Source organism: Pelophylax lessonae, assembly GCF_965119305.1.
Source record: "Pelophylax lessonae genome assembly, chromosome: 7".
Lineage (NCBI taxonomy): Eukaryota > Metazoa > Chordata > Amphibia > Anura > Ranidae > Pelophylax > Pelophylax lessonae.
The window spans coordinates 216,396,353-216,421,057 of record NC_138774.1 but is presented as its reverse complement, the minus strand read 5'-3'; the positions used below and the strand labels follow the sequence as shown (position 1 = coordinate 216,421,057).

The 24,705-nt window shown below is 45.6% G+C and overlaps 1 protein-coding gene across 2 annotated transcripts in view; it reads right to left on the bottom strand.

The window, feature by feature from the left end:
* Window positions 1-24,705, bottom strand: part of LOC309559544 (dual specificity testis-specific protein kinase 1-like) — a 151,013-nt gene that overhangs the window by 2,483 nt on the left and 123,825 nt on the right. For both annotated transcript variants that reach the window (XM_082262845.1, XM_082262844.1), the window contains 4 exons: window positions 24,440-24,589; window positions 18,456-18,641; window positions 15,956-16,039; window positions 10,616-10,702 (listed from right to left, as the gene is read on the bottom strand). In XM_082262845.1, coding sequence (XP_082118971.1) covers window positions 10,616-10,702; window positions 15,956-16,039; window positions 18,456-18,641; window positions 24,440-24,589 — 507 coding nt within the window. The remainder of the gene's footprint in view (window positions 1-10,615; window positions 10,703-15,955; window positions 16,040-18,455; window positions 18,642-24,439; window positions 24,590-24,705) is intronic.

The following is a 24,705-nucleotide window of genomic DNA, read 5'->3' as shown; positions in this document are numbered from 1 at the left end:
AGTGACAAACACCAGTCCCTAACATGGCGGGACGGCACAACAACCCTTCCCAACCCACCCCTCCCACCCTCCCAACCCTGGCAGCCTACCTATAGAACCGAGTAAAGCATAGGGGGCCGGGGGCGGCCGGGACAGCATAACCCGTCCAGACCGCCCCCCCCAGGCCCAGGGGTACAGGACAAAAAAAAAAAAAAACATACATGACAACTGGATCAGAACACAAAGTTACAGGTCAGAAATAGCAGAGGTTTCCTGACTGAAAGAAAAGAACCAGTGAGAGTGCGGGCCCAAATAAACCATAAGATACAGACACTTCCCATTCACAATTAGCCCGCCGTCTCGGTGGATTCCACCCATGCCTTCCACACCTTTTCGAACTTCCGGAGACAACCACGGGACTCGTAAGTGGCCTTATACAAAGGCAAAACAGCGTTCACCAGCCCCCTCCAGAAGGGTATCGAAGGGGGTGACACTTTTTTCCAGTGTAGTAGGATGGCCTTCTTGGCATAAAACAGTAGTATAATCAACAGCGTCCTATGAGCCACCGAGGGGACCACCTCCTCCACCAGGCCCAGGAGACAGACGCTCTGGGTCAGCGGAACCGGAGTCATAAGCACCCTTCCAAGGCAGGAGACGACCTCCGACCAGTAGCGCTGAACCAGAGCACAGTCCCAAATTACATGTCGGGCATCCGCTGGGGCAGCCGAACATCGCCAACACTCAGCGGACACCGACGGAAAGATCTTGGCCAGGCGGGCAGGCGTATAATACACTCTGTGGAGAAATTTAAATTGGATGAACTTATCTCTAGCCGCCACCAGGTGTTTAAAGGGATCTGTCCACAGGTCATCCCAGTCGTCCCCCTGCAAGTCAGGAATATCCTCCGTCCAGCGCTGCTTGCAGCGCACAATCCCCGGAGGGGTGAGGCGGAACAGTTCCTTGTAGACAGTAGACAGTGTTTTACTAAGGTCAGGGTTAGTCAACATCAATTCCAGGTCCGACGGCACTGGCTCGATCCGGAGATCCGCAAACTGACTCTGGAAAGCGTGCCGCAGCTGTAAGAAACTGAAGAAATAAGTCGTGGGTAAGTCATGTCGGGAACGTAAGGTGTCAAAGGGGACCAGTGCACCCTCGGTGGTAACGTCCCCCAACGTCTTTATACCAACAGCAGCCCATACCCCAGGGTCCGGGAGGTGGTAAAAATGGGGAAGTCTGGGATTCATCCACAAGGGGGCAGAAGGTGAGAAACCAAGATAGCTAGGGCACGCCAGCTTCACCGTCTGGCCCCACGCCTTGATCGTAGCCTTCATGGAGTCGGTCAACGGCAGATCGGTGCTCACCCCTCGAAATAATGCCAGGCGTAAACTCTCATAGGACCCCAGGTGTGCAGCCTCCAGAACCGTAGCCGAATCCTCCGCATCCGCCCTCAACCAACGTCTCGCAAATACCATCTGCCCAGCTAGGTAATATTTATGCCAATCAGGAAGAGCAAGCCCACCACTGGCCTTGGGCTCCTGGAGGGCCCGCAGGCCTATCCTAGGGGGCCCAGGAGACCACAAAAAGGATCCGATGATGCCATCCAACTTGCGAAAAAAGGCTCGAGGGACCCAGGTAGGGGAGTGCCTCAAAAAATACAATACCACGGGAAGAAACTTCATCTTCAATAAGGCAATACGCCCAAGCAACGAGAGCGGGAGCCTCCTCCACACCTGTACCAGCTGTTGTAGCCTAGGCACAAGCGGGAGGAGATTCAGGGAGTAATAATCCCCCGGGCGCCGCGTGACTTTAACCCCCAGGTACGTGAAGGAGTCCACCCAACATAGGGGAGGATCAGCAGGGGAGACCGCCACCGGCGCCCCAGTAAGGGATAGGACGGAAGATTTCCCCCAATTCACCCGGAGCCCGGAGTAGGAGCCGAAAGTGTCCAGGATGCGTAAAACCGCCCGTAGGGAGGGACCCGAGTCCCTAAGGAAGAGCAGCATATCGTCAGCATACAGAGCCACGCATTCCCTAATGGATCCCACCTGAATGGCATCAAAGGCATTGGAGGTCCTGAGAGCGGTGGCCACCGGTTCAATCGTGAGGGCAAACAAAAAGGGAGAGAGGGGGCAACCCTGCCGGGTACCCCGCCCCACCCCAAAGTACTCAGATTTGGCCAGACCCAGCCGAATGGCCGTACGAGGAGAGGAGTATAGTAGTTTAACCCACAGCCGGAACGTAGGGCCGAAGCCCATCAGCTCCAGCACTTTATGCATGTACGACCAGTCGACCGAGTCAAAAGCCTTTTCAATATCGATAGAGACCACAATCCGCTGCGGATAGTCAGCAGCGGGTAGCTGAAGATGGGTAAAGAGGCGTCTGATATTGGTATCCACTGACTTCCCTGGCATAAAACCCGTCTGGTCCGGGTCAACCAATGTATGGATGACCCCCGCCAGTCGGGACGCCAGGATTTTGGAAAGGACCTTCAGATCTGCATTTAGAAGGGCTATAGGCCTGTAGGAGGAGCACTCCACGGGGTCCTTACCTGGTTTCAGCAACAACACCATGGTGGCATCGAGCATGGAAGGGGGAAGAGCTTTCTCCTCCAAACAATATTGAAATAGACTACTAAGGCGTGGAGCCAGCTGCTCAGCAAATGATTTATAGAAATCTGCGGGGAACCCATCCGGACCCGGGGCCTTATGCGGAGGAAATGCGGCAATAGCCTTTTCCACCTCCAAAGGGGTAATAGGGGCGTCCAGAAGGGCGCTGTCGTCAGCAGTCAGTGTGGGGAGGTCGAGACCTTGAAGGAGCAATTCCATGGCAGTTTGGTCGTAGTCAGTGGCAGGGGTATACAAGGTCTCAAAGTACCTCCTGAACTCAGCCAGTATGTCCGCGGGGTCCGTCAAGAGGCCACCCCCCGAGCTCCTGAGAAGCGGAACATTAATCGGGGCCTTTTGATCCGCCACCAGCCTCGCCAAAAGCTTGCCGTTCTTGTCCCCCTGCGCAAACACCGAAGCCCGCACATGTGAGGCCTCGGTGTGGGCGAGGTCAGAGAAGTGGAGAGAGAGAGCGCGCCGCGCCTCCATTAAAGAAATGTAAGTGGAATCAGAGGCCGACTCCGCATGTTCTCTCGCCCGCTCTCTCTCCTCCTCCTGTAGGGACACAATCGTACTGTTATGATCCTTCCTAGCAGACTTAATACCAGCTATACATTCACCCCTGGCCACCGCCTTAAATGCCTCCCACACCATCCCAGGTTCCGCAGAACCCCCGTTGCTCTCCCAATATGTCTGAATAACCTTCTCCAGCCGGGAGGTAATCTGCTCATTTTGGAGCCATCCAGAGGACAGCCTCCAGCCCCGCTCTCTAGCCTCCACCTGGAGGTGCACTGTCAAGAGAAGCGGGTTATGATCAGACACCCCCCCGGCCAGATAGTCAGCAGTGGAAAGGAGGGATTGCAGACGAGCGTTCCCAAAAGCTAGGTCAATGCGGGCCGCAGAACGATGCGAGGCGGAAAGATGAGAATAACACCGATCATCAGGATGCTTCCAACGCCAGAGTTCCACCAGGCCCAAAGCAGATGCCCAGGCCAAGAGGTCAAGCGAGGCCGGCCGACTGGAGTTGGAAGTATCCAACCCACCATCCAGAATGGCATTAAAATCCCCCATCAAGAGCACTGGCAATGAAACATGATCAGATAGTTTGTTCATAAGGTCATACAGTAGTTGCACCCTAAAGGGTGGAGGCACATAGACATTAATCAGAAGCAGTTTGAGAGAATATAAAGTAACGACTAAAGCCACATAGCGTCCCTCCGGGTCAGAGACCACCTGGTGGATGGAGCAAGGAATCGCTTTACTAATCAGGATCGTGACCCCCCGTGCATAGGTGGAATGAGTGGCGTGAAACGCCTTTTGTATCCAGGGTTTTCTAAGTGCCCGGACCAAACTACCATCCAGGTGAGTCTCCTGAAGGAGGAACACGTGTGGTCTGTGTTGCTTAAGATATTGAAATACAGCAGCCCGCTTATACTTGCTATTAAGCCCCCTCACATTCCATGAGAGGAATCTATAAACATCAGCCATGGGGGGCATGTAGAAAAGGAAAAATAAAAATAAAAATAAAAGGGGGATGAAAAAAACAGTCAGGGATGGCCAGGAAGTCCACAATCCAGTTGTCCGAGTCACATTCAGTGCACCACAGAGACCAACAGGCCCCGAGGATCCATATAGTCAGGAGGAGGTAAAGCTGCCCAGAAAAAAACTGCCCAAATGCCCTTGTACCAGCAACATCAAACAAGCCAGGGAGTCCTGGCAAAACCCAGCTGGCACGGGCCTGAAGCCCCAAACTTCCCAACATGAGAGTCAGTGAACGCTGTGCAGTGCAAACAAAGTCCGACAGGAACCAAATGAGTGTAGTAGAGACTCCAGCGGAGCCCCCGGGCAGTCAGGAGCACATGAGACCAAAAAAGGGATACAAAACGGGGGGGGAAAAAAGAAAAAAGGAAAACCTTGCACAAAGGGACATCAGCACTCCAGGAAGCAGGGGACAGATCCGTGAAGAAGAGCAGTCCGCAGCCGGGAATCAGCGAATACCGTCCATCCACTCTGAGACCTCTTGAGGGGATTCAAAAAATTTCACGGAGCCGTTAAATTGAACCCGGAGCCTGCTGGGGTACAGCATGCTATATTTAATTTCCTTATCTCGGAGGCGTTTACGGACTTCCGTGAACGACCGGCGTTTCCTCTGGGTTTCAGCCGAAAAATCGGGGAAGAGCATGATCCGGGTATTCTCAAAGTGTAGGTCTTGATGCTTCCGGGCCTCGGCCAGGAGCATGTCCCGATCCCGATAGTTCAGGAATTTGACCAGGAAGGGCCGTGGCGGGGCCCCCGGCGGCCTAGCGCCCAGGGGAACGCGATGGGCTCGCTCCACAACATATGTGGGGGGGGAGATCCGTGAGGGCGAGAAGATCCTTAAAGAATTGTTCCGCAAATATGGCCGGTTTTGACCCCTCCACCCCTTCAGGGAGCCCCACCACTCTCACATTATTGCGGCGTTGGCGGTCTTCAGCATCGTCCGCACGGTGCTGCAGGGACTTGACCAGGCCCTGGAGTTCCGCAAGTTGGGCGGCATGAGTGGTCGTGCTGTCCTCCACGTTGGAGATGCGGCCCTCCGCAGTAGCAATGCGGCCCCTCACCTTATCAAGGTCGTGGCGTATCAGGGTGCACTCCGAGGCCAGATGGTCGATCCGCACCATGAGGGAGGCCTTGCAGTCATCGATGGCCGCCAGGATCGGAGCTGTAATGGCCCGCTGGTCTGCCTCCTGCTGTGTGACAGAGGACTGGGACGTAGCCGGCTGCACCTGAGGAGAACCGTCCGCCCGCTGCTCCGGCTCCATGGTCACACTCTCCCTCGAGGCGCGCTGCGGTGTGTGCAATGGCGCCAAGATGGCGGAGGCGGAGCTCTGTGCCTGGCCGCGAGCGGAGCGGGTCTGGCGTTGATCTTTCCGGGTCTTACCGGGAGTGCCGGAGGCCGATGTAGGCATCCCCAGGATGAGCAGAGGTTCCCCCACCGAACAGGAGCGGTTACAAGCCCGGGAAAACGGTCAGGAAGGATAAATGGCAGGATAGAACCAGGAGCTCCGCCGAGACACGTCCTGTCTTGCTCACATCCGGACACGCCCCCATAATTTAGATATTTCCCATATAGAAATGTTATATTGTATTAAAAATATAATTATTGAAATGGCATTACTTGCCAAGGTGAATGATGGAGATACAGATGGACATTTATGTATGTACTCAGAGTATGGACAAAGTTTTATGTTGTGCTTTTATGATTACTCTTACATATAGAGAAATCATCCTTTAATTTTATTATACAAAGAATTGAATTATCAGAAGAGGTGTGACTCTGGCCTCACCAGTTAAGGTATAGAATATCCAAACCAATGGGGATAATGTTTCGTCCCTCTGGGTTTAACTTATGGTAATTTTTATAGCTCCTTTGTTCATACCATATAAAAGAACAACCCAGATGAGAGATAGGACAGATAACATTACACTGCCCATCATACAATACACATACATCAAACACACTACTACATCCATTTATAGACTCATCCAGACATACTCCATCTTGCTCCATCATTCATCTGAAACTTTGAGGGACGCCAAACGAAACTCCTCCCTCACTCACCACCATCTTAAGAAAGGCACCCATCTTAGGACTCTGGTAACGACTATTTGAAGCTAGCAGCCATCTTAAGTGTGGTAAATATAATCTTGCTATGTTATTTGATTTTATTCAATATTGTTTATTTCCTTCCTTATATGTTTTATATTGCATATTTAAGGGTAATAAGATTACAATCCCGGCCGTATGAACCATAGTAGATTTTTCTCTAAAAAGCGGATTTTTGTTTTTATACATTTTTATTAATATCAGATTTTGTGCATTATTTGCAATTTTAAGTCTTCCGTTTTGCATGGCTTATTCTCACTCCATCTGCAGTGGAGTGACTTTCGACTATGCGATTCGCAGACAATTGTGGTCTGTTTATATAGAACCCATACCTATGGTTTATGCTATACCTGGAGAAATGGTAATCTTGCTTTCTTTTCACTTTCACTTTGTTTCAGTTTCACTTTCATTATTGAGCTAAACATCAAATTGCATTAATTGTTTGAAGTTAGTATTTTATGTAGAGTTGTTTCTTTGTGTCACTTCCTGTTTGATCATATATTGTGATTACATGTCTTGTGAATAAATATTTTATATATATTCCATACTGTAGACTGTATTCACTAAGATTGGTATATGCTTTTAAAAATAAATTAATCAATTAAAAAGAATTCACTACATATTGATTTGTGGAAATAAGTGAAGACTCTCCTTTCTCATAGATCTTTGCTTGTTAACCATAAATAGACACTGTTATATTCAGAGCAGTATAAATATTCTGACATAATGAAGTACGAGCGCGAGACCCCAAACCCCTCCTCTGCACCTCAAAGTAGTGATCGACCGATATTGTTTTTTTAGTGCCGATACCGAGATTTTGGTCATCAGGCCTATATTTTCGGACATTTCAGGTACTATTGTGGAGGGATCTGGGGGTCTGAAAGACCCCAAACCCCTACTCTGCACTTAAAATCATTCAAAACGCCAAGTTTGGCTGTTTTGAATGCTCGCATTTTTTTTAATTTGCCGCAGAGTACCTGGAAGTGATGTCATGACATCACTTCCAGGTTTTTTACATGGTTTGATTGTGTCTTCTGTTCGGCGGCCGTGGAGGAAGGATGCCCGGGTCTCCGGTGGGACGGAAGACCCAGGTGAGCCGCGGAAGGTGGCGGGGGGCATCCCCTCCCGCTCCTTGTAATGACAGCTGAGCGGCTTCTCAGCCGCATCGGTTGTCATTACAAGATAGCTGACCGTCGGCTTTGGACGCCGGTACCGGGGTATGCCTCTAGCAGCAGGCATCACTCCGGTACAAGCACTTTCCGAAATATCGGTAACCTCAGGGGCCGATTACGATATATCGGAGAAAGTGCATATCGGCATTGCCGGTCGATCCCTACTTCAAAGTATTCAAAAACGCCAAATTCTGCATTTTTTAATACTTTGGATCTTTAAAAATTGGTGCCCCTGGCTGCTGAGTAAATCTGAAGTGATGTGACGTCGCTTCTGGGTTTTTACATCAGAGACCCAAACAAAGCCGGATTCAGGCCTGCCGGCGGAGATGCCAGTGGGGCAGGGGACTTGGGCTGAGTGGCCTGTTTGGGGAGGACACGTCCCCTCGCACTGCTTGTGATGACGGCCGAGCGGCTGCTTAGCCGCATCGGTTGTTATTACATGAAAGCCAACAGACTGCTCTAAAAAAACAGTACCGGGGTGATGCCTCTAGCTGCAGACATCACTGTAGTACAACCACTTCCTCAAAAGGACATACAGGATATTTGATTTTGTGGGAAGTGATTAAAGCGATTATAAATTCTCTTTTTTTTCTAATAAAATAACAAACATGTTACACTCCCGCTCTACTTCTGCTCCATGTAATGGTTTTGCACACGGCAGCCCAGAGCCTCCTCCTCTTGGGTCCCTGGCTGGCTCTCTAGGCCCCTCCCTCCTGTTGAGTGCCCTCACAGCAAACAGCTTGCTATGGGGGCACCCGAGCTGAGCCGAAGCTCCCTGTGTCCATTCAGACACGAAGCTGCAGTTCGCCCCCTCTCCTTATTGGCTAACTGAGTTTGATTGACAGCAGCGGGAGCCAATGGTGCATCTGCTGTGTCTTAGCCATACAAGAGGGGAGCCCAGGACAGCTGAGGCATTCGTGGACTTTGCTGGATCGAGAGGGGGCACAGGGAAGTATTAGGGGTGCTGCTGCACACAAAGGGCTTTTTAACTTCATGCATATAATGCATGAAGATAAAAAACCTTATGACTGTACAACCACTTTAAAGTGGGTGTAAACCCTCACATAAACCCAGTAAAGTGACTGGCCTCAGGTGATACACAGAGATGAAAAATTATCCTACATAAGTTGGCACCTGTTTATCTGCTGTATTTTCTATAAAACTTGTCTGAAGGTTCAGGAAAAAAAAGGGGGCAGAGAACTGAAGTTACGCTCTGCACAGCAACAGAGCTGAGGCTGTCAATCAGCTGGAGCGTCACCCCTGTTTTTTCTTGGGGTCAGTAAACTTTGCTATCAGTATGAATCACTTCTGACGAGGAAGGAAGCAGCAGACAGAAATGACACTTAGTGCTCTGGATTGAAACAAGTACACACTTTAGAGGGATATGCTTTGTTCATATTACAGGTCTAAGTTTTACAACCACTTCAACTAGCCTTTAAAATGTCTCCTTTCCCCTCCCAATACCTATGCGATTATATATATATTTACTTACCTCATTTTAGGCCAGTCCAGTTAGGTCATGTGACCCAGCTCCCCTGTGTCAGCCAGTGGCAAATGCAACAGAGAGGAGAAAAGGCTGACAACTGATGGGCCATAGGAGCCTATGGGTGACGACAGCACTAGAGGCTTAACCAGCCATTGTTAAGCACTCTCTCCTCTGCTGTGCAGCTGCCACTGTCTGACACAGGGAGGATCACACGATCAGATCGGACCGGGCTGAAATTACATAAGTATGTAAATAATTTTCCTACACAGGTTAGTCAGCATAGGTGTTGGGAGTATAGGAATGCTTAAGATAGAGTTCGACCTTTAGCTGAAAAACCTGGCAGATGTTCTAACCCTTTCCCAATCTGACCCCCCCCCCCCTCCCCCCAATCCTGCAATCCTAGCCAAGGTGAAATTTCAGGGGTTGCCATTGCTAACCTCCATCTAAAAATGCTACTTGCCTGGCTATCACTGGCTTCTGACCCAGAAGAAGCAGACAGATCAGGGAAGCCAGAAACACACATCAATTTAAAGTACTGAAGCAAGAATTAGTTAAACAGCTAACAAAATAGCATTTCCATATCGTTAGCAGTGACCGACAATCCATATCTCTCAGTACACCATGTCCTCTCTTATACTGCTGTTCAAAGCAGTGAAAACTTTATACAGCACGCACGTCTACACCTCATAATGAAGTGATGTATTTGTAGTTTCTTTCTTTTCTATGGCCCCCTGGGCTGTACATTACAAACATTTAGTATACGAAAAAGGAATCCCAGAGTACTAAGGGATAGCTAATGAGACAACACTGAACACTCTGCCTACTTTGACGCTGACATTGTCTGTAAGGGCCGTGTTTGCTTATGCAGTGATGCACAGGTGTTCCATGCATCCCCATGCAGACAGCCTATTCATGTGAATTGGGAGGCAATGGCTGGATGGACACAGCCGTCACTCCCAATATGACATCTGTTTGGGTGCGCGGCCCTGAACGCTGACAATGTGCATTTGTGGCCGTGCACTTGCAAGGCTGCCAAACTGAAAGCAGAGGCTGCGTCCCAATTGACATGAATAGGACTGCTGCACAGGGCTGCACGAAGCACCTTTGCATCCCCATGCAAGCAAACACAACCCTCGCAAGGGTGTATGATGTAGTACGCCTGTGTGAACGAGACTCTCTTTTTTATTCCGGACCATAATTAATAAAGGAATGTAAAAAAGCAATATACATTCGCTTTCATTTATAGGTCCTCTGTTTTCAGAACATATGTGGTTTGCAAATTCTTTGGGTGAGTAATGTGTATACATGGGAAAAATTTACTTGGCAGTGAAAGCATTAAGTCCCGATTCACACTGATGCAGTGCAGGATTCGCAGAGATTCATGTGCATTTCCCACACCGCATCACAATCGCACTTTGTTCATGAGAACCTCAAGTGTCAATGTTCAGATAACGACAAAAATGTTTCACAAAATGCAGTGCGATTGGCTAAATCAGATCAGATTCCGGACAAAAAAATGGTGCCTGCACCTTTCAGGTGGGTGCAGTGCGAATTGCTGTGCGATTTGAGCCATACAAAATCAATGGCTCAAATTGCACTCCAAAGAATCGCATGTAATTTGAACAGGAATGTGGTGAGATTCCTGTCCGAATCACATGTGGTTTCTCTCACCGCAATTGTGTTAACCAGGACTAATGTGCTATCACAGCCCAAAAGTATTAACCCTTACCCTGCAACAGCTGGCCGCTAAGTCCAGGACTCGTTTGGGACAGTCTTTAACTAGTGCTTGAAAAGCCGTCACGTCCAAGCCGTAGTCCTGAAAAATAAATCATACATAGAGCTCAAGCATTACATAGATAGCGAGGAATGCCGGTCCAGAGAAACACAGAACAGAATTGTAAATGCGGACGATATTTCAGTTATTAATATTATTATACAGTATTTATATAGCGCCAAAAGTCTCTGTAGCGCTTTACAATGTAAAAAGATAGGCAGTACAGTTACAATAAAATCTAAAAGGGTTAAGAGGGCTCTGCTTATAAGAGCTGACAATCAATCAGAGAGTTTTGGGCATTTTAGTAACAACCCTGAGAAGAAAACTATGCCAGCCTTCATTAAATGGTGGACCGTGGTCCAGACCCGGACCAAGTGACACTCCAGTCCAGACTGTCAGCCCACCAGTCTGCAGAGCTAGATCCCTGCTGCACTACCGTCACTGGTTGCTAGGACCACCAGCATCCTAGCAACCAATTACATCACTATTGCGCCCCGTCCACTTCAGCAAATTTCTCCACCCACCTTCTATCCCCTTCAGCTCGCTTCTTCTTCAAACTTCTCCTGCACCCACCTCCTGCATGCCTAGCTACATGGACTTATCCATCAGGGACATCAGTGATTTAAGGATGGGCACGCTGAAAGGGACACCTGCTTTCTGATGGGAACACTCTGATGGGGACACCTGCACTATGGGGACACCTGCTCTATGGGCTCACTCTGATAGGGATACCTGCTATATGGGGTCATTCTGATCGGGACACCTGCTCTATGGGGTCACTCTGATGGGGACACCTGCACTATGGGGTCACTCTGATGGGGACACCTGCTCTATGGGGGTCACTCTGATGGGGACACCTGCTCTATGGGGGTCACTGTGATGGGGACACCTGCTCTATGGGGGTCACTGTGATGGGGACACCTGCTCTATGGGGGTCACTCTGATCGGGACACCTGCTCTATGGGGGTCACCGACTGTTGCATCACTCTGATGGGGACACCTGCTCTCCGCGGTCATTCTGATGTGGACATAGGTGTACTTTTTTTCTTTTAATCAGAAAGTAAGATTAAACTTCCCAGTATACATTTCAATACAAATGACAGAGGAGAAAGATTCCAGTGTATACAGCCAATCATTGATACAGGTGTACAACCGTGGCCAAATGTTTTGAGAATGACACAAATATTAATTTTCACAAAGTCTGCTGCATGAGTGTTTTTAGATCTTTTTGTCAGATGTTACTATGGCATACTGAAGTATAATTACAAGCATTCCATAAGTGACTGTCAAAGGCTTTTAGTGACAATTACATGAAGTTTATGCAAAAAGTCAATATTTTCCATGTTGACCCTTCTTTCAAGAACAAGATTCGCCCTGGCATGCTGTCAATCAACTTCTGGGCCACATCCTGGCTGATGGCAGCCCATTCTTGCATAATCAATGCTTGGAGTTTATCAGAATTTGTGGAGTTTTTTTTTGTTCACCCTCTGTCTTGAGAATTGACCACCAAGTTCTCAATGGGATGAAGGTCTGGGGAGTTTCCTGGCCATGTAGCCAAAATTTCAATGTTTCGTTCCCCAAGTGACTTCGTTATTTTTGCCTTATGGCAAGGTGCACCGTCATGCTGGAAAAGGCATTGCTCATCACCAAACTGTTCTTGGATGGTTGGGAAAAGTTGCTCTCAGGGGATGTTTTTGTACCATTCTTTATTCATGGCTGTGTTTTTAGGCAAAATTGTTAGTGAGCCCACTCCCTTGGCTGAGAAACAACCCCACACATGAATGGTCTCAGGATGCTTTACTGTTGGCATGACAAAGAACTGATGGGAGCGCTCACCCTTTCTTCTCCAGACAAGGTTTTTTCCGGATGCCCCAAACAATCGGAAAGGGGATTAATCAGAGAAAATGACTTTACCTAAGTCCCAGTTGTACCTCAGCAGTCCAATCCCTGTACCTTTTGCAGAATATCAGTCTGTCCCTGATGCTTTTCCTGAAGAGAAGTGACCTATTTGCTGCCCTTCTTGACACCAAGCCATCCTTTAAAAGTCTTCACCTTACTGTGCGTGCTGATGTACTCACACCTACCATCTGCCATTCCTGAGAAAGCTCTGCACTGGTGGTGCCCCAATAACGCAGCTGAATCAACTAGGGGCACCACCAACTGTACGAGATGGTCCCAACGCTTGCTGGACTTTCTTCGCCTGAAGTCGCCTTCACAAGTGCAGTGGAAATGTTTTTTTTATGGGATTAGGTTTATTTTAATGGCAAAGAGGGACTTTGCAATAAATAAATTACAATTCATTTGCTCACTCTTCATAACATTCTGGAGTAGATGCAAATTGCCATCATAAAAACTGAGGAAGCAGACTTTGTGAAAAGTAGGATTTGTGTAATTCCCAAAACTTGTACTTTAAACCTGAACTCCAAGCAGCTGTTAAAATAAACCAATAAATGCAGTCATGTATGTCAACATAATTTAGGAAAATCATTAAACGTATTTAAAGTTCTTGTAATCCCCTGCACAGCATCACTCAGTTGGGAGGAAGGGAAATATCGGGGGTCAGCCAGGGTCCTGCATTTACAGGTGTTGGCATGGAACATGCGGATAGGAGGAAGCAGCAGAGCGATAACTCCACCAGTCTGTTGCCATTTAATCACAGACAAGGAGGTGACCTTACTGTGTTGCTTAGCTGCAGCAAAGAAAAGTCAGTTCACCATACTGGCCATGCTGTGTGGTAGAGCTGTGTAAATCTCAAGACTGGATGGGCAGATATGTAATTTTTTTTTGGCAGATAAGACAGTTCCTATACATGTATTTAAACTCTGTATTTAGCGGTTTTTCTGATTTTAGCAGATACAATAACTAGTTTGCACGGAAAAATACTATACAACCAGGAAATGGCCACTATAAAATGCGTGAAAAGATTTTCCTCGTTTTCTTAACCTTCCTGGCGGTCTGATTATGTCCAGATTTCTGTGCTAAAAGCTCTACAATGTTTTTCATAGAAATCCGTTTTACATTTTTTAAACTCACGTTCCCCTGCCGTACTTCCGCTGTCCTCCCGCTGTGTGCTTGGCCGATGCCGGCACCCGTCTTCCGTTTCCCTTCCCTGCAAGCGTTGTGACGCAGGGGGGTGGAACCGGCGGCAATTTAAAAAATGTAAATACACTAAATTACATGATACAAAGCTGTGATCCTAACGGATTACACTGTATCATGCCATTTCACCACAGGATTGCACCTGGTGACTTTTCCAGTGCTCTGCCTGTGCTTTTCCAGTTCTTTGTGCCTGGAAAATAGAGAACGACCATGGCGTCTAAAAAGCTTTCTTTTTGCGCAAAGGCGCTTTTAGACGAACTGGACAACAGCGACAGCGAAACTGAGTTACTTGAAGAACTGAGCGATAGCAATTTGTGGAAAAATTCGTCATCAGGTACGGAAAGTGACGTCAGCGACGATTCTGATGTCTCTTTCTAGCACATCACTCTGTTGGAAATTCTGAAGAATCATTTGATATTCTTCCCAAATTCCACAAACTATGTGCCAGAAAGAGACATCAGAATCATCGCTGTCGTCACTTTCCGTACCGGATGACGAATTTTCCCACGAATCGCTATCGCTCAGGTCTTCAAGTAACTCAGTTTCGCTGTCGCTGTTTTCCAGTTCGTCTAAAAGCGCTTTTGCGCAAAAAAAATGCTTTTTGGACGCCATGGTTCAAAATTTTCCAGGCACAAACCACTGAAAAAGCACAGGCAGAGCACTAGAAGAGTCACCAGGTGAAATCCTGTGGTGAAATGGCATGATACAGTGTAATTCGTTAGGATCACAGCTTTGTATCATGTCATTTAGTGTTTTTGCACTTTTGAATTTGCCGCCGGTTCCACCCCCCTGCGTCGCAACGCTCGCAGGGAAGAGAACCAGAAGGCAAGTGCTGGCAATCGGCAGTGCACAGAGCGGGGAGAGACAGTGGAGGACGGGGAGAACAACGGGGAGGACGGCGGGGGATCGCAGAGAAGGTGAGTAACATTGTGGGGTAATCCCGAGTGTGGCTCGGGATTACCGCTTTTGGTACTGAAAGTTAACCCCGAGCCACACTCAGGAATACCACCAGGGAGGTTAAAGCAGATCTTCACTCAAAAGTAAAAGTGCTGCTATTCCTCCTTCCCACCCCTAACACTTTTACTGTTTTTTTATAGGTATCTGCTCCTACTTTCTCAATTCTTGCCTAGGCGAGGAGAACATCTGCTTGGGCTGCCTCCTGCCCACACCTCCCAAGCACAGATTACATCCCAGGAGGCTACAGAACCAATCCCACAGCACCACCCAGTTTTGCACAGAGGGGAGCTGGTGGCGATTCTTTAGGAAGTCACGGCCGGCTCCCACCCAGATTCAAGATGGTGGAGCCAGGGATCAGCAGTGATGAGAAGAACTGGCTGTGGGAAGACAGCGATGGTCTCCAGTCACAGGTAAGCAGGGGTGTAACTACAGGGGTTGCAATTACAACCGCGCCCCATGCTCCAGGGGGCCTGTGTGGCTCCCCTGTACACCTGGATAGGAGGGGTGGCAGGGGCAACATGTAGAGAAATTACTGTCCTCCCTTTTCCCCCTGTAGATGCAGGAGGAAAATGGAGGAGATTGTTTCTTCTGTGTGCTGCCCCCACCACTGCTCCTATCCAGTTCACTTGTGTTCTGCTGTCTCTGGGCCCCTGTGTGCCACCCTCCCCACCGTGCTCTCTTCCCTCTCCTGCCGGCTGCCCAGGGGATGCGTTACAATAGAGAACCAGGAAGGGGTCGGTAAATATGTAATTTACAAGCTCCTTCCTTTTCTGAATGGACAGAGTCATAGTCAGTGACATTGTAAAAAAATAAAATGATAAAAAATAATACAATTAAAATACCGAAAAATAAAAACTACTGACACCAGTGGGTGAACTTCCAGGATCACAAAGGTCACACTTGCGACCGGGCCCTGGCATTTCATCACCAGGGGGAGGCCCCCAAGATGGCAGGAAGGGGGTCCACTGCAGAACTTGTGAAAGTGTCCTGCTGCGGGACCATAATAAAGGGCCCGCAATGAAAGTAAAGGGCCCCAGGATCAGTGGGAAGAGCCACAGGCTTGAAAGGAAGGGCCCCAGCCATTGGTCCGGGGGGGGGGGGGGGCCTTCATGGTTTCTTGCACCGGGGCCCTGAAGGTTCTAGTTATGCCTCTGCAGGTAAGTACGGGTAGTTAGCATCCGGTCACCTGTAAGCGTACCCCATATAATACAAAGTGCGCCAGTGATGGAGTTCACTTACTCTTGTTCTTGGAAGGATCTCAGGATCTGCTGGAATTCGACCAATAATCTCACAAAGGACAATTCCAAAAGAGAAGACATCAACCTGAACAAGAAAAAAAAAAATCAATACATTTTGTAAGGATTGCAATTCTTCTTATTTGAACTGCAACAAGCAGCCATCCAGTTCAAACGTTCACATTCCAAATGCCATTGTGTCTCTGCAAGTATAAATCTGAAGAATGACTGATGGGTAAAAAGAAAGACGGCTTCATTAAAGGGCCAGTTCACCCAGAAAGGGTATTTCAGTTTGTGGCAGATTCTGGAGGATAAAACCATTCGACATGTTCCTTCTGTCTCTCAGGGACTCTATTGGTGAGATCTCTGCACTAAGTTCCCAGGTTTGCACAACTGCTGTGACCAATAGTAGGGTCTCTCCCACTACCCCTGCAGGATTTTAAGAATAAGTAGGGAAAAATACTCCAGGTAGTGTGACAACAGATAATGGTCACAGCAGGTTGGAGACATCCAACTTGACTTAGCAACAAACTATGGCAGGTACAGTAGTTACACTTACTGGACTTTACCCAATGTGGCCGTGCAAAATCCTGCCTTCACCTAGAGGGGGTTAGCACATATGCAGAGTACGGGGCTCCAGAATATTGATTCTGCACAAAGAAAAGGTTTTTTTTTCAACTTTCTCCAGGTTTTGGTATTCCTGAACTGGATTCCAGACTTTGGAGATTTTGAGATGGAAGAAGTCTCCAGTGTCCAAGCTTTGCAGGAGACCAGTAAGTAGACTGAGTTCAGATGAGCACAATTTGACATCAAAATTAACACTGATTTTAAGTGGATGACACTTTAAGCTAAAACAAGTAATGCTAAAAATACCCAAGTTTCCTTCATTACAAATAACAAATGGAATCTCCTTTAAGAAATCTTGGCAGTAAACAACATGTAGCTTTTGACGGCAAGAGGCTAGCTTATCTGAGCCATGAATTAATTAAAATTACAAATTTCTGCCTGGTAAAATGACCAGGGTAGATAAAAAGCGATGATTTTTTTTAATCAAAAAAAAAATAAATTTTTTTTTTGTTTTTTGCTTTTTGTTTTTTTATTTAAATTGGATGTTTTATTTAAAACTGATTTTTTTTTTTTATCAAATTAAAAAAAAAAATGCTTTTGGAGTAAAAATCAATCTAAAAAGATAGTTTTCTATTTAAGATACATTAATATTTCGTTTATTAAGCATGAAGTGGAGCTTAGTTATGTAGCATGAGGATAGTTATTCTGCAATATTTACATTTTTGGTAAACTCATTCAATGAATCCAAGCTCTGGAAGCGGAGATAACATGCACTGCATTGATGCATTCACCCAATTTCACACTAACTACCAGTAAGAATAAGTCCTTACATTTAAAGAGCACCTGTCATTTCAGATCCATCATGGCAGCGCCTGCTAGCAGGCATTCACTCACCTGCTGCCGCCACGTCCCTCACCTTGTTGTGTCACTGCCGCATCACCAGCTGTCACATTAAAATGAATGGGACTATTGGTGAGTCAACAGTGGGTCAGAGGAGGAGCCGCTGCGGGAATAGTTGCTCATTTTAAAGTTATGATTTAAATCAAGTTGATTTAAAGTGATACTAAAGTCTCATTTTTTTTTTTTTTTTTAGTTAAAAATAACAAACATCTCATACTTACCTCCTCTGTGCAGTTGGTTTTGCACAGAGCAGCCCAGATCCTCCTCTTCTCAGGTCCCTTTTTGGCGCTCCTGGCCCCTCCCTCCCTTTGTGTGCTCCCAAAGCAAGCAGCTTGCTATGGGGGCACCTGAGCCGAGTCACAGCTCCCTGTGTCCATTCAGACACAGAGCTGCAGTTCGGCCCTGCCCCCTCTCTCTTCTCATTGGCTAACTGACTTTGATTGACAGCAGCGGGAGCCAATGGCGCCGCTGCTGTGTCTTAGCTAATGAAGAGGGGAGAGAATGCATAGAATGCATTAAGATAGAAAAGCCATCAGACTTTACAACCACTCTAAATCAAGTCTTTTTACTAGTCATTTAAATCAAATCCACCCTGAAACAGACCCAAACATGCTGAATCCTGGTACAGAGACACACCACATCTTTCATTGCGCACTCCTAACACAGAGATCGAGCTGTTCTTTCATATAGACTTTCCTTGGCCTTATTTGGGGGTTGCAGCCCATGCGCCTGCTAACTTTGTTGTGCACTTGGTCCAGGCTAACGATTGGTCGCCGGCGGGACCAGCCCCTGATCATGTGACCACTGAGACAGCCAATCACAGTGGTCACATGACCTCTGATCCTTCCCCCTGGTGTTCAGAACTTTTTAAACAAGAAGGGGTTAAAACCTGTACTGGTAAACTAGGATGTCCACACTCTAGTGGAAACATTTTATTGAGGCTGGACAACACAAATGAAAATGCAAAGTTCATTGATTATTTTTTCCCATATTTCCTTTTGGCAACCTAAATGTGATATCTTATCATTTGAACAAACCTTTCGGTCATACGGTTCTCCACGTAACATTTCAGGAGCCATCCAGAAGGCCGAACCCACAAGAGACAGTTTCCTTTCACCATTTTTTTCACCATTTTTTGCAGGCAGGTCCACCACCTCCCGGGCAAGACCAAAATCTGTCACCAGAGCTTCCAGCCCCCGCGGAGCCACTCTGATGAGGCAGTTCTGTAAAAATATAAAATGATTTAAAGTTAATCCTTATCCTTTCCCCCCCAGAAGTAAATAAACATACAGTTGTGCTCATTAATTTACATACCCTGGCCATTTTTCAGAGGATATGAATGATAACACAAAAAGTTTTTTCACTCACGGTTAGTGTTTGGCTGAAGCCATTTATTATCAATTAACTGTGTTTACTCTTTTTAAATCATAATGACAACAGAAACTACCCATATGACCCTGATCAAAAGTTTACATACCCCAGTTCTTAACACCGTGTATTGCCCCCTTTAACATCAATGACAGCTTGAAGCCATTTGTGGTATTTGTGGATGAGGCTCTTTATCTTCTCAGATGGTAAAGCTGCCCATTCTTCCTGGTAAAAAGCCTCCAGTTCCTGTAAATTCTTGGACTGTCTTGCATGAACGGCATGTTTGAGATCTCCCCAGAGTGGCTCAATGATATTGAGGTCAGGAGACTGAGATGGACACTCCAGAACCTTCACTTTATTCTGCTGTAGCCAATGACAGGTCGACTTGGCCTTGTGTTTAGGATCATTGTCATGTTGGAATGTCCAAGTACGTCCCAGGCGCAGCTTCTGGGCTGATAAATGCAAATTTTCCTCGAGTATTTTTTTGATAACCTTCTGCATTCATCTTGCCATCAATTCTGACCAAATTTCCTGTGCCTTTGTAGCTCACACATAAACATCATCGATCCACCTCCGTGTTTCACAGTAGGAATGGTGTACCTTTCATCATAGGCCTTGTTGACTCCTCTCCAAATGTAGCATTTATGGTTGTGGCCAAAAAGCTAAATTTTGTTCTCATCACTCCAAATGACTTTGTGCCAGAAGGTTTGAGGCTTGTCTCTGTGCTGTTTGGCGTATTGTAAGCGGGATACTTTGGGGCATTTGCGTAGTAATAGCTTTCTTCTGGTGACTCGACCATGCAGCCCATCTTTCTTCAAGTGCCTCCATATTGTGGATCTTGAAACAGCCACACCACTTGTTTTCAGAGAGTCCTGTATTTCACCTGAAGTTATTTGTGGGTTTTTCTTTGCATCCCGAACAATTTTCCTGGCAGTTGTGGCTGAAATTTTAGTTAGTCTACCTGACCGTGGTTTGGTTTCAACTGAACCACTCATTTTCCACTTCTTGATTAGAGTTTGAACACTGCTGATTGGCATTCTCAATTCCTTGGATATCTTTGTATATCCCTTTCCTGTTTTATACAGTTCAACTACCTTTTCCCGCAGATCCTTTGACAATTCTTTTGTTTTCCCCATGACTCAGAATCCAGAAACATCAGTGCAGCACTGGATGAAAGATGCAAGGGTCTGTCAGGAGTCCAGAAACTCATTGACCCTTTATACACACACACTAATTACAAGCAAACAGATCACAGGTGAGGATGGTTACCTTTAATAGCCATTCAACCCCCTTTGTGTCAATTTGTGTGCACGTTATAAGGCCAAAATCACTCCGGTATGTAAACTTGTGATCAGGGTGGTTTGGGTAGTTTCTGTTGTCATTCTGATTTAAAAAGAGTAAGTTGATTGATAATAAATGGCTTCAGTCAAACACTAACCATGAGTGAAAGAAAAGTTTTTGTGTTATTATTCATTATCTCTGAAAAATGGCCAAGAAATCATAAATTCTGCCAGGGTGTGTAAACTTAGGAGCACAACTGTATATACCATTTACCACACAACTGTGTGTACCATTTGTTCATAGGTTTTCATTTAGAAAAATAAATTATATTTTTGAATTTGTCCAAAACAATATGGCAACATGCCACCATACTGCTATGTTTTTAACAAATTTGAAAATATCATGTAAAAGAGATTTTATATATATATATATATATTTAAATAATATATTATATATGGATATTTAAATAATATATAGTGGTGATTGTAACCATGCACTTGATCTATTGATATAATCCATGTAGAATTCTTCTGATACAGATTGCTTTTTATTATGTACAGTGTACTTCTAGGTTTCCATTCTGTCCAGAAGAAGCAGATGTACACACCTTCAAAAACACATTTAAGTCCATCTATACACGGAGCAAATTTCTTTCCTGCAACAATAGATACACTTTTGGGGGGACCAGTGACATTACTACAGTAATCAGTGCTAAAAATATGCACTGTTACTGTAATAATGACACTGGCAGGGAAGGGGTCAACACTGTTGGCGATCAAGGGGTTAAATGTGTGCCTCATGCTTACTGACGTGTGTGGGGGGAGGGGGTTCTGTGACAGAGACACAGATCGCAGGTTCAGCTATGCTGAATCCTGTGATCTCTCCCTGTATGTCACAGAGAAGATCCGCCTGCTTTGTTTACACAAGCAGGTGGATTTTCTCACACTTTGCCAGACGATCGGGGAAGAGAGACGCATGCTGCCGAGACAGCTAGGAGTCCAGCGACGTAGGTCTACGTCGCTGGACCCAGGGCTGCCACTGTGCCGTAGTAGTAAACGGTCCTAAAGTGGTTAGCATGCACGAATGCTTCTTCCGTTCATGCAATGAATGTAAAATATGTAAAATAGGGGGAAATTGACTAAAACTGGTGCACACAGAATCAGGTGCAGATGTGCATACTAACCAACCAGCTTCTAACTTCAGCTTGTTGAATAAAAGTGACACTAAAGTCTCTTTTTCTAATGTAAACAAAGCCGCCTGCCATTCTCCTCTGTATAACAGCACAGATCATATGGTCCTGCCATGTTGGGCCGTAGATCTGTGCTGTTACATCACAAGCCACATCCAATCACAGTAAGAATCACGCCCCTAGGGACACACTTAACCCCTCCTTCTCAAATAAAGTTAACCCCTTCCCCGCCAGTGTCATTTTTACAGTAACAGTGCATATTTATAGCACTGATTACTGTAGTAATGTCACTGGTACCCCCAAAAGTGTCAAAAATGTCAGTCAAGGGTCTGAACTGTCCGCCGCAATGTCGCAGTCCCGCAAAAAAAAAAAAAAAAAAAAAAAAATATCGCAGATTGCCGCCATTACTCGTTAAAAAAAAATAACAATAAAAATTACATAAATCTTTCCCGTAGTTAGTAAACGCAATAACTTTTGCGCAAACCAATCAAATTACGCTTTTTGCGATTTTTTTTTACCAAACATATGTAGCAGAAAACAAATTGGCCTAAAATGTTAAAAAATTTTGATTTTTACATTTTTTTTTTTGGGGGGGGGGGGGGGAATTTCATATAAAAAAAATGTGAAAAATATTGTTATTTTTGCAAAATTGTCACTCTTTTTTTGTTTATAGCGCATGATCAAAAAATCGCACAGGTGATCAAATACCACCAAAAGAAAGCTCAGTTTGTGGGGAAAAAAAGGACGTCAATTTCATTTTGGTACAGCATTGCACAACCGTGCAATTGTCCGTTAAATTCACGCAGTGCGAATCACAAAATAGGCCCTGGTCAGGAAGGGGGTAAAATCTTCCGGGGCTTAAGTGGTTAAAGCAGAGCCTGCACATGTAATGGGCAAATATGGTTGCCCTCAGGTATATACAAAATTACATAATATAACACACAAAGCTTTTAAAATATTTAAACAAATGGATTATTTTACTTACATCTTACACACACACATATATATCTCAAAGAAAACTTTTCATTTTTTAAATAATTTTTAACATCAGTTCTGTAAAACCTTTCGTTAAATCTTTATCATTAAATTTTTATCATTTTCCTGACCGTTGTTGTAGACCCCTGATTTGCATTGTGATGATTTAGACTATTACTGAGCACATCCACTGTATCTGCTTAGGAAAAGTGCCAACATACATTCAAGTCTTTGCAGGAAATAGCATTAAACATTCATTGCTTTCCAGTTGTGAACTTGCAAACCCCTTATAATGAAAAATTAATCACAGACAGCATTAAAAATGCACATTATGAATGAGTGATCCCAAAGGAGAGCGGACAGGGAGTGATTTCAGAATCCGGACATGTTTTCAGGCTATTCAAATTTGCCCGATGCTCGGTGCGGGCATAAGTTTGACATATAGCTAGCACTTTTTTTTTTTTTAACCACCTAAGCCCCAGAAGATTATTCCCCCTTAATGATCAGGCCATTTTTTGTGATAAGGCACTGCGTTACTTTAGCTGACAATTGTGCAGCCGTGTGATGCTGTACCTAAATAAAATTTAGCTTTCCTTTGGTGTTATTTGATCACCTCTGCGGTTTTTATTTTTTGATCTATAAACAAAAAAAACACTGACAATTTTGAAAAAAAAAAAAAAACAACAATATTTTTTACTTTCTGCTATAAAACACATCCAGTAAAAAAATCTAATGTCTTCATCAATTTAGGCCATATTTTTGGTAAAAAAAAATCCCAATAAGCGTATAATGATTGGTTTGCCCAAAAGTTACAGCATCTACAATCTATGGTATATATTAATGGAATTTTTATTTAATTTTACTAGTAATAGTGGCGTACAGCAACTTATAACAGGACTGCGACATTGTGGTGGACTAATCGGACACCTAAAACTTTTTTTGGGACCAGTGACACTAATACAGTGATCATTGCTAAAAAAAAAAAAAAAAAAAAAAAAACATGCACTGTCACTGTACTGACACTGGCTGGGAAGGGGTTAACATCAGGGGTGATCAAAGGTTTAAATGTGTCCCTAGGGGATGCTACTCTGACTGGGGGAAGACAGAGATCCGTGTTCCTGCTTAGCAGAAACACAAGATCTCCATCTTCTCCCCGGTCAGAACTGCAATCTGCCTTGTTTACATAGACAGACCACCATTCTGCCTCTCTCAGGAATGACTGTGGGTGGCCGGCTGGCCTTCTTTACTGAGAGAACGGTGATCTGCCTTTTTACATAGGCAGATTGCCATTCTGACTGTGTACTGAATGATCAGCGGGTGCCAGAGGACATCAGGTCTGCGGGACCCCCTGTGCAGAATGACAGCGGGAGCGAGGCAGCAGCTGCTCGCACATGCGCCTGATACCCAGAAGTGCAGGGTCACATATATACTGTACATATACATGATCCTGTGCAGGGCGGCCACCCTGTAGCAGTAAAACTGCTATAGGGCAGTCGGCAAGTGATTAACCTGTGCAGTCCCTATCACTTTATATCTGCCTTCTGATTTAGCTCTACTTACTTTGCCTGAGATCAACTTGAAGGTGACCATGGATGGTTTCGTTTTTATTGATCAGCCGAATGACTAATCAAAAAAAAAAAGAAAAACAAATGGATTCCCCCATCCACACATTCGAGGTGGTTGAAGGAATCCTACCAGCTGTGTCATTGTATTCTGACAATGGGGAGTCTTCCGCTGCCAGAACACACAAATCAGTGTTGCAGCAGACTGGCCGCATGCACTGCTGATCAAATGCAAAATTCTCCAACATTACCATTGAAGAGGAGTTGATCACTATATTGACTTCTCTTGAATGGGTACGGCCATAGATGGATCAAAATTTGGCCTGTCCCTGCTGAACCAACCAAATTTCAATCCACCTATGGCCAGCTTTAGAGTAAATCTACCACCTAGTAGTTACCAGGACATCAAACAACTATGGGCCCTATTGCTGTGCACACAAAGGAGCTGAGAGACAGTAGGTGTTCTTAATATCAGGGCAAGAGCTGAACAGCAGCCCTTAGAAAAAAGAGGATTGGCTGTCAGCTCTAGAGAAATAATCTTTTTATTTCTAGAACAGCCGCCAACCAGATTTCTGCCTGCTGTAGGCAACCCTGTGATGCATTCTGAGGGGCGGCTATAGGTCATGCATTTTGCACATGGACATACCTTAGAGTTCAGGTCCCGATGGTAAATGTTTTTGGAGTGTAGATAGACCATCCCCCTGCTGATGTCACATGACAGGTCCACTTTTTCTTTCCAGGTAAGGAAAATGTCTTTGTTGGCAAGTAATTCTTCCAGGCATCCCCCATTCACATACTGAGGACAGAAATTAAGAAAATGGTTAAACAGGTTTTTGGTGTCCACAGCAACTACAGGTACAGCCACTTCATTTCATGTATGTCAATATATATTAACAAGTATGTCCACCTAGA